The sequence below is a fragment of the Microcebus murinus genome, chromosome 9, assembly GCF_040939455.1.
Source record: "Microcebus murinus isolate Inina chromosome 9, M.murinus_Inina_mat1.0, whole genome shotgun sequence".
In the NCBI taxonomy this organism is placed as follows: domain Eukaryota; kingdom Metazoa; phylum Chordata; class Mammalia; order Primates; family Cheirogaleidae; genus Microcebus; species Microcebus murinus.
In genome coordinates, this window is record NC_134112.1 from 23,242,984 (window position 1) to 23,254,077 (window position 11,094).

General features: G+C 45.2%; 1 protein-coding gene across 1 annotated transcript in view; it reads right to left on the reverse strand.

Annotated features, from left to right (window-relative positions):
• The window catches only part of CHN2 (chimerin 2), a 290,524-nt gene extending 284,059 nt beyond the window's left edge, over positions 1-6,465 (reverse strand). The window contains exon 1 of the mRNA XM_012735895.3: positions 6,096-6,465. Coding sequence (XP_012591349.1) covers positions 6,096-6,144 — 49 coding nt within the window. The 5' untranslated portion in view covers positions 6,145-6,465. The remainder of the gene's footprint in view (positions 1-6,095) is intronic.
• Positions 6,466-11,094: the final 4,629 nt, after the last annotated feature.

Here is an 11,094-nt window from a genome sequence, read left to right on the forward strand (position 1 = left end):
AGGGGGTCTATGACACTTAAACATTGATTGATTTAAAACAATACTATATGCTGCTGGCATAATACTGCAAATGGGCTGAGGTTGGGTGACTTTGACAAGCCAAACTGTTGAAGCAAGGCAACGCTGTAATTAGACCATCCTTTACAGACTATTCATATATTCAAGATTAGCCCCCACAAAGGTGTACAATTAATTATGAATGAGGAGAATAGCAGGTTGTTTGTACAAGCAGCCAGTGGCTGGCCCTCCCTGGACGCATGGCTGAAAGTTTTGTGGCCACCAGACAATGCACTCATCCCAGGTCTTCGGCCTCGGACCCCAATGGACAGTCACATGGCAGGGCCCGCTGCCTGTGGGGCCAGCATATCCCTAACTGGGGCTTCCCAATAAGACTTTAAATCAACTTCTGCATTTGTTAGTAACTTTTAAGACACATCAGTGAGTTCTGTCACACCAACCAGCCTGCACCAGAGACATGGGTGTTCATCTTGACCCTCTGACCAAAATCCACGTGAGAGACAGAACACCAGCTTCCTTTCCCTGGGTCAAATGGAAGGTGAAGCAGGAAGGTGCCGAGAGGATTTGGAAGCTATGAACAGGGAAGTAAGCCAAACGTGGGATTGATGAAAACATGTCTAAATATTAATCTGGCCAATATAATAGCAGGTGAGAAAAGAGAAAGAGAAGGAAGAAGGAAGGAAAGAAGGGAGGGACGGAGGGAGGGGAAAAAGTCATTTGTTTTGAAAATTAAATGACATATTTCAGAAGCCATGAAATGTGAATATGTATTCATAAAAGATAAATGATTGGTGGGTGATAGGCGGATATTATTCATCATATGTCTGTCTATGACGAGGTCCATTTCTCTTTCTCTGTGTCTATCTGGACAGGAATCTTGATCTTCTGGCAGAAAACTTTTCCAAAGCATACCCACGTGACACTGCTCATGTGTAGGTTCTCCAAACCCAGCATCCGGTTATTTTCAGCACTGGGCGAGAACAGGAGATCCTGCGGAGCAGCAGACGGCCCTCAGCAGGGCTGACACCCGGGCCAGGCCCCAGGTGGCAGCTCAGAGAACACACTGTCCCCACACAGACTGGCCACGGAAAATACCTGGTGTTCACAGCCCCCAAAAGTTGGACAAATGACAGAGTCATCCAATATACTTCATGGAGTTATTCATAGTTGGGGGGAAACGGCATTTCAGCAAAAGCACACACATCAGTGGGCCCGCGGTCAAACACGCAAATACACAGTGTGCTTCAGAAGAGCCTCCTTGCGTCTCAGATTCTGAATCTCTTCGCTCATCTGAGATACTACTAATGGATAATGAAACCTAAAAAGTTAAAAGCAGGTGTGGAAGGGCCACCAGAAAAACAAGAAGGATGAAATGAATAATTTCTCTCACAGGGTTAATTTTAGCTTTACAGGGTTTTTTTTTAAATCTGTGATTATTTAAAAAAAATTTTTTGTGAGTGTGATTTAAAATTCTAAAGGTAATCAAACCTTTCTGCCAATCTAGGTAATTGTGAAATTTAATTACCAGCAGTTATCATTAAAACAAAGGCAAAGCAATTTTTTTTTTACATATAAGTGAGGATTCCAGAAGAAAATTTCTAAAAGATCCAGAAATCCAAAAGAAGACTTCTCAATGAGAATGTCTGTTTCGATGATACTCTGTTTTGTAGTATTGGATCCATGGAGTTTCTAGTTATACAGACATGAGTCTTGCCAGAATTACTATAGTTTAGTTTTGCTACCTGCATATAGCAACATGGAAGACTTGTATATGTCACTGGTTATGATCCTCCAACAGGACTAATAAAAAGTCCTATGCATCATTTCTAGGATTAACACCAGTTTGATAGCAGAAAATAACATTATTTACCTGGCCCACATTAATGTTGTATAGAATCCAGAGAAATAAATACCTCAAGCCATTCAGGACTGTTCTTTTCCCAATTAAGGTTTTGATGCCTCTGTATATAACACTCATTTTTTTTATATTTTCTATTTGCATTTTAATTTAAAAAGTCTATGTTAACTTCACTTTTATAATATAGTGTGCTTATGTTTTCAGAATCTTAACTTCTTATCCGAGGGGTGCTTTTATTATTTAATTTTGTTACCTTATTCAGTTACTAGAAACATTTTATAGCTTCTTTATTTATTACTTTGCTTGGGTTGATTTTTTTCTTGACTGTGAAATTACCCATTTAGCAATCATATTACTGATATGCAAAAAGTTTTTATTTCAATTATAAAAGCAAATGTAACCCATGATTATTAAGAAAACTGTTTTGAAAATCAACCATTGTTTATTTCAGAATATAACCATGTATCACAGGCCAGATTAAAAGCTTAAGGATAGGGATTTTTTTTTTTTTTGCAACTTAAAATAATAAAGGTAATCAAACCTTCCTGCCAATCTAGGTGATTGTGAAATTTAATTACCAGCAGTTATCATTAAAACAAAGGCAAAGCAATTTCTTTTGCACATAATTAAATATTCCAGAAGAAAATTTTTGAAGAGTTCTAAGAAAATGTATTTTAAAATTAATTGTAACCTCATTATTTCATTTGTTATGTCTCAGTTGGTAAGGTAGAATAAATGACACACTTGGGTGATTTGTTCAACAACACCTAGTCAGAGCATGTTCTCAGGAAAATCAGATAACTTTAACCTTAATACTGAGTAAATTATTAGATCATTACTTTGTGCTAACACAACCAAACCTAAGTCTCCCACAGCTATTCTGCTAAGAGAGGTTTAACCCATGTTGAGTTCATCTCTGCCTGTGCTGGATGCTACAGAATCAACTATTCCTTTTATAGTGCTCAATTGTCCACATATGTCCTAAGGCTTCCAGAGCTGTTCCATCAACCCCACTGCTTCCTGAGCAGGAAGAAAATCTACATCAGCAGCAGCAGTAAGTGAGCCAGCAGCTCTGTGCATGATGGGCCTAGAAGCACAACTGTCCACAGAAGAGTAACCACCCAGCAGAAGGATCAATAGCCCTAAGAAAGTCGAAATAAGGCCACGAACTTCCCCATCTCCAGGCCTTTGCCTAAGCTCTTTCTCTTTCCTGAAGTGCCTTTCCCTCTGCTTCTCAGAAAAATCCCACTGATCCTTCAATACCCAACTCATATGTCACCTCCACTGAGCCCTCTAAACTGAGGCAATCACTCTCTTTCCCTGCGCTTTCCTTCACAGAATTCATTGCATCTCACTGGCATACAGGTTGCTTTAATATTGCTTGTCCATCTTTGCTGCTGGATGGTGAGGGAAAGGATCTTGACGCCTCTTTCCATTCCAAACAATCAGAACTATGCCCCAAACCTAGAAGACACTCAGATGATGCTTACTTAATGAAGCTCCAAATTCAAGATCAAATTTTATATGTGAGGGAAAAATTGATGTTACGTATGTTCAACATATTTCTGCACCTGAAGTCGGAGCCAATGAGTGCTTTCGTTTTCATTCCTCAACGGAGTAAAGTTTATTCACAGCAAGCACTTATTAACCATCAGGCCCTGTGCTAAACACTCTACACTCGTTATCTCATTCAATTACCACAACACTCTATAAAGTAGGTCCTATTATTTCTATTAGCTTTATTTACAGATGAGAAAATTGAGGCTTGGAAAAGTTAAGTAACTCAACCCAAGATACCCAGCTTGTCAGTGAGGAGCCAGAACTTCAGAGCTAAAAGGAATCCTAAAATTATCTTCCTCATTTAAACCAACCTGAAGCCGGAGGTTTAGATCTTACTGCCTGGCACACAGTAGGCCCTTGGAAATGGTAATGAATAGATTGATAGAGTGGCCTAATTTCTCAGATTCTGGCCTTTGCCTGAGAGTACCCAGCTGCCACCACAAATAAGCTCTATTCTTTCCTGCCCAACACCTCTCACAGGTGTGAATTGCTTGCCTCATCTGAATTATTCATGATCCACACAATGGTAAGTGTGCTTAAAAAGAGAACTACAATTCTGTATTTTTCAAGACAAAGTGCCTGATTTACTGGTGAATTAGGCAACATAAACTCACAGGCCAGGTTGATTCATGCCACATAATATATCCATACTCGCTTTTTGAATTTCAGCTTTCATGTAATTTCCAAGTTGCCATTAGCATTAAAAATAGTGGTAAATAAAGCAGGAAAGAGAACCATTATAAGCATCTCTATCCTATCTGCAAAGCAATTACCATCATCTAAAGCTTAGAATGTGCTGCTTCAAACCAGTGTATTCTTCCTAAGGCTGAGTTAGGATTTTCAATCAGGTTTCTTGTAAGCTACATCAAGACCTAAAAATTCAGATGCCATAGCATCTGTAATTTATGCCACCAGTAAATCATGTAATAATACTGCCTCCTTGTCCTTTCTCCATTCTTCTTTCCCTTTGCCACCTCCCCCCCCCACACACACACCAGTTCATTTTCTAGTGGGCAGTTTTCTGAGAGGGATAACCATATGCTAATGGAAAGCCAACATCACTGTATTTTAAATTCAATGTTAGTCAACCAAAATGAATTGAAAAGCAGCAGCAGTGGTTTGAGGGTACTAAAAATAAGCGGTAGCATTTGCTGAGTTCTCAGAATCAAAACCACAGGCGGTCAACTTGTTGCTGCTCCTAATAAGATATGACTGTTCTGCCCCATTGGCTGCTACAACCAGAAACTTGAACTGTATCATACACCTAAGACTGTGTTTTTGATTAGTTGGCAATAATCAAGAAAGGAAGTGCCATTTCCCTGGAACGAACCCTGCCAAAAAAGATAACAGATGGCTTTCAAGTGATCACCTTGTGCCACATCACAATTGCACCTTGGTCAAACTCACCTTGCATTTATTATTTAATTAGTTACACATTTAAAGTTGTGGTTTCTTTTATGTCTGGGTGGCTGTCCGATGCCTCCAAAAAGATGATTCTTCCCTAGAGTTTAATTTATGGATAATAACAAAAAGACCACAATAGGACTTAATACTGTATTAACATATTGAACATTTCCATTAGGTCTCCAAGACCTTCTTGACCCTTGAATACCGTATATATACGACACTAAATGTCTTACCAGCTGTCCCTTTAGGGTTAGGTATTAAAGTTTCCAATGACCAGAGAGGTAGAGGAATTCTCCTCAATGCATCATTCTGATTAGAAACCTGTCACACTCAGAAACCAGTAGGTCTGCTTCTATTGACTCCTACTCCTTTAGAGATTCATTAGCATTTTTTTCTCTTCAGTTAGACCCACTGATCAACCACAGAAAAGCTGGAAGAAGCTCACCCTTTGCTCAGTCACAATTAAAACGAAAAAAAAAATGTATGCCTTGCTAGTGAAATTACAGAGAGTATTATAAGAAAATGTCTAAGGACCACATAGGAAATTTCTTTCTCTCTCTCTCTCTCTCTCTCTCTCTCTCTCTCTCTCTCTCTCTCTCTCTCTCTCTCTCTCACACACACACACACACACACACACACTCACCCATGTAAATATGTGCCAAGAGTCAGAGGCTGGGCTCGACTTCCCTTCCCCTAACCCACTTCAATCGGGACCAGAAAGACACAATCCCTTCATCGCTGCTACCTCAAACCCATGCCCCAAGCCAGTGTCTCCACAGAGCTAATTTCTGAAACAAACAAAGAAAATCAAGTCTGCGAGGAGCGAGGGTTTGCTCCGCTCTGCTTTGGACTTGGGTACCCAGGGCGGCGGGCGCGGCACGGCCAACAGGTCGGGGCGCCCCGCGTCGCCCTCTCCTTCCCCGCCCCGCCAGCCCCCGCTCCAGCGGCGCCAGAAAGTGCGAGCCCCGCTCCTTTCGCTCCTCGCCTGCTGCGCCCCGAGCCCCAGAACACCCGCGTCCGCACACTAAGGGCGCCACCGGTCCCCCGCCTCTGCGCTGTCAGATGTCAGGCGCGGAGGTGCAGTGGGCACCGAGGTGCTGGCAAACCAAACAAGTGTCACCCCGGACGCCTGCCCCCACTCTGGGAGAGCAGGCGGGACGGCCACAGGTAGGCTCTATCCATGCCCGGGTGCGGGGCGAGGGCAAGGGGAGAGACCCAGCGCGACAGCCGCGCCCGACGGGCTGAAACTCACCGGAGGACACCGAGGAGCCGGACAGGCTGGAGTTGCTGGACGCTGCCATCTCCGCGCGCCCCGCGCGTCGCTGCTCGCTCAGCCGCGGTGCGGGCGCCGCCGCCGCTGCCCTCGCCCGGCCGCGCTCAGCCTCCACGGCCCCCAGCCCATGGCAAAGTCCTGGGGACGCGCAAAAAGCACCAGCCTCCGGACTCAGCCTGCACTTCCTGCTCCACCAGATGACGCGCTGCCGCCGCCGCTATTTATTTGTGGTTTCCGTCCCTCTCCGCGCCTTTGCACGTTTTTCTCCGGGTGTCGGGGGATCGGTGGGGGCAGAGCGAGGCCGAGGGGCGGCCAGGGCGGGCGCCGAGCCCCACTGCTGTCAGCGCTGCCCCGTGCGCGGCCGGGACCAGGGCGCCCGGGCGCCCCGAGCCGCCCCGCCGGCTCCCGCACCCTCCCCTGGGCTCCCGCCTGCACGGCCACACTTCGAGCGGCCCGGGCAAAGGCGGCGGGAGGCAGACAGACAGAGCGACCTCCCCCTTCTCCCTCCGCCCCAACTCCGCTCGCAAGCACACAAAGGAAGGAGAGGAGACGCGGGCGCTCGGGGGCTGCTTCAGCTGCCGCGGGCTTGACAGCTCCCGCGACGGGGGCTGGGGGCAGCCGCGGACTGCAGGGCGGGGGGAGCCCGGCCCCCGGGGAGCGGGCCCCCGAGGTGCTGGGGAGGTCGCGGGGGGCGCCGGGCGAGCGCAGCTACCGTGCGCAGCGCTGCTCCTAGGGTTTACGGGGGACGGGAGGGAGGGTGTGGAGGGAAGGTGGTGGGGCTCGCTGCGCCCCGCCCGGCTCAGGAGCGGCGAGACAGCGGGGGTGGGGGATCCGTGGAGCCAAGACGGGACCGGTAAGGACACAAGCGCTAGGCAGAAGGGGTCTGGGATGCCAGAGCGGCTGTGGAGCGCTCCTTCCACTCCCCTCCAAATTGTCCTTTGTTGCTCCGGAGCTGATGATGGCCCCTGTCCTGCAAGAAGGTGCGTTTCCTAAAACACCCAGCAAGCCCATCCAGCCACACTTAAGTACCCCAGCCACGGACAGTGCCCGACGGGTCTACTGGGCTTCTGAGCCTGGCCTTCAAAGAAACACAGACGTTCCAAATGTGCCATCAGGCCCACACAAAGCCGGGTGTCAAAGAGAAAGAGGTTCTCCGACTGCGCCTTGCAAAGGAGCCTCACAAAAGACTTAAGACTTGGCAGCTGGTCCCACTGTACCCTTTCAGGATGAGGAACTGCTCAGGTGTGAGAGAAAGAGACTAGGGCACAAGGTGTATACCTTCCCCCGTATTTAAACCTAAATTAATTTCACTGGGAGGAAATATCATGCAGATTTTTTAAAAAGTCTATTTCACGCTCCCAGCAGGCTAATCGGTTCTTTCAATCCTAAAGCAACAGAAAACTGTGAAATTTGAAGAGAAATTGTTAGATCAAAGGAAAAAGCAAACATTAAAGGAATGAAAGTACTCTCATTATATAGCAAAATGGAAAGTGTTCACATTGGGATAGTTCAATTTTTAAAAACATGGTTAAAAGGACATAGTCCATTTAAAAATTATCAGGAGTGACACAGAAACAGCAGCCAGATCCTGGGGGAACACCTAACATGCAGTGAATAATGCATGTTAAGTAATCACAATATACACCCACATCACATTTTCTAGTTGATTTAAACTATTTTTTAAAAGTTCCCTCCAGGATGCCATCCCAGTTGTCTTCCCAGTGAGGCTCATTTTTTTCAATGTGGCTTGTTGGATAGTGGAGAGCTATGCACACTGTCTGGTCACACTGGACTGTGTCTTCCTGACCCTCACCTGCACAGAGCTTGAAACAACCCTGCCTGGTGCAAGGAGACCCAAGCACCACCTCTTTACCTACCTGATAGCACCATTTTTTTTAATGCAATGCAGCCTGGATGTAGCCTAATCTGGAGCCCTTCAGGGACTTGTGGCCCATCACACCCTTGACCTCTCTATTAGAGTGGAACTTCCTGTTTCCCCAGAGTTCTTCTGACTAATGGTAGCATTTACTTTTTTGACTAGTAATCTTCTTATCCCTCCAGATCTTTAGATGGTGGACTCTCTGACTTGGCCATGTCACCTGCTGGGATTGTTACCATCTGGGCTTCGAAGACAACACCTGAGTTCAAACTCCGATTCTGTCACTTAGCTGTGTGACCTGGAGCAAATTACTTCAACTCACTGAGCCTCAGTTTCTCCAGCTGCCACAAAAATCTGCTAACATAGAGTGTTGTGAAAATTGAAGGAGATATTATGTGTAATGCTACAGTGCACCTGGCATAAAGTTGGTATTCCAGAAATCACCTGAAAGATCGAATGTATAGTTTGAACGTTTGCCTTCTCCATTGCATCTGGAGATAACTAATCAGCTGTGAACTGTTCTACCAGGGGAAATGGCTCCCCTTTGGCCCAAGGTTTATACTTCTTATCTCAAATTGTGCAATAGGCAACAGGTTTCATTATTCATCTCTAAAGTTTCACAAAAGGATGTCAGATTCTATTTTCCCAGTTTGGATGGCAATATTTGCCTTCATAGAGCTTTAGTTATTTGGAGAAAGTAAAGCAATGCCCTGTGAAATAGATTATTTTTAGTATTCCATATTGACAGATGAAGGGACAGAGGGCCACGTGCTGGGAAGGCAGCACCCCTGTGCAGTACAAAAGTAGAAACAGACTGAAACTCATTTTTTTTTTCCTACTGGGTCCTGAGCCCAGAAGAAGGATAACAAGGCCAACAAACATGCTTGCTGAACAGAGATGTGATAACAAGGTAGGAGATGGACCATAACTTTGAAGCCCATTATTTTGAAGAACAAACAGAGAGCTCCAGGTTCAGAACTAAAATCTGAAAGCTAATTGAGCATGTGGATCATTAAAGCCATAACCAATGGAGAAAACTCAGCAGGCATGATCGCTCACTAGCATCCTTCTCAGATTCAGAGGCCTAAAGGCTGGCTGCTCCTTGCAAAAACGTTTAATATCAATAAATTAGCAGGAGATGGATGAAACAAAATTGCTAACCCCTCCTCAGTAGGCTCAGGAACTTGTTTGTGGACACCCAAATCAAACAATGAGAAAATTAGTTCATCTGTTTTATTCATTCATCTATGGCCTTCATTCTAGGGAATTCCTGCTTGCCAGTGGAAAAGGAAATACTGGTGCTACAAAGAGCTTAGATATGTTTGAAAAGTAGAATTTTTTAGGCATTTTTATGTTTTTTCTTCAAATATTAAATGTCTCATGAGATAAAAAGAGTCTTATAGATAATTTGATCTAATTAAAGTTAAAAATCACCATTTTTTAAACTTAGCTTTCACCTGGCATTCCAGGCCTTCTAGCTTTCTCTTTCCAAACTTATTTCTGTTCCACTTTTCATGAATTTGGCCCTTTCTCACTGTGCCCTGTGCCCCTTGGAGCTGGCAGCATGGTGTCTGCCATTCCCTCCTGTGGCCCATCCCACGTATTGTGAAGATTCAACCAGAATGCACCTTCTCTGTAGAACCTTCCCTGCTTCCTATGCCAGAAACCAGCTCTCCTTCCTAGTAGAATTCCTCTTGTTCTGCACCTCTCAATTGGCAGATCTCATGCTCTGTCTTGTTTTAACACTAATTTTGGTACATCTTTTATCTCTCTAGTCTATTAGAAGCATCCTGGGGGCAGGATCCTTGTCTGCCCAGCCCTTGTATTCTCTCTCTCTTTTTTTTTAGGAGAAAGAAAGAGAAGTTTATTACTTTGCCAGCAAAGGAGGAGGGTGGAGACTTTTGTCTGAAAAATGCCATAATAATAAGCAGGAATACAGAGCTTTTGAAGGGTGGGTTCTCAGCTTCAGGCAATTGCTGTTCAACTACAGGTTGGTGATTCTAATTGTCCCATCTCCACTGAAGACAATCCCCTGACATCCACCCAGGACCTCCCTCAGACAGGTCCAAGCTGAGGGAGGACCTGCAGCACAGCCTTGTAATCTCTACCGTGCTTTGCACACAATAGGTGCCCCGGAGATATTTGTGGAATAAATGAGTAAAGTAAGTTAAATGGTTCTCATGTATGCCAATTACTTTCCACCTCAGTAGCTGTGACCACTGAGCCACAGATGATGAGTAACACATCTGGAGCTCAAAAAGAAGTTGATGGGTGTGTAAGGGCACTACGTTTTGCTGTGAACAAGAAAAATCGAAATGGTGAAAACATAAAGAATAAAATTTTGATGGAGCAAGTGTTCGCAGTCCACACCCCACCTTCCATCACCAGCTGTTACAACTCACATAACTTACTGTTTGCATGGTAGCTCTTGCGTTACTGTAATTTGTTTATTTTGTTTTATCATTCCTTTGAAGTTTCAAAGCAGACAAGAAAACACCGCAGGGTTGAGTGTGGCTGTCAGGGCTGGAGCTGTGCTCTCTCAGGCACTCTGGGGTGTTTCTTAGTGAAGGTCATTCCATTCTCTCGTGCTAAACACAGGATGAAATACTGTATTCCTTACTTTCGAGATTAATCGAGTGGCAGACATTCACAGGAGAACAGTGAGGCTATTTGTCAACTAACTTTAAATATTTTATGGCCAATACTTTACTGTCCCCTGAAAAGTGGTCTGTTTGCCATCAATTTTGTGGTGGTAAGAAATATTTCCCTTTGTAGTTTAAGCCCTATTTCAAACACAAAGATACCTGGGCCTGTTCAAGAGAAAGCATTGGTTCCTTCTGAGGTCACGTCATGCCTAACTAGAGACAGAAGCTGAGAAACACTCCTTTCCCTCAGGTGCCAGAGCCCAGGACGGGGCTAGCTGGCTCAGCCCCGCCGCAGGTAGCAGCCCTGCCTCTGAACAAAGAGGAGTCCACACCTGGGGTGCAGACAAAGGGAGGCCGTGCAGATACCCAATTCCCAGTTCACATCGCCTGCTGCTGGGGACCCCTAGTGGTGACACACGCTGCACGCAGGCATAGGTATCCCTGCATTTTCTCA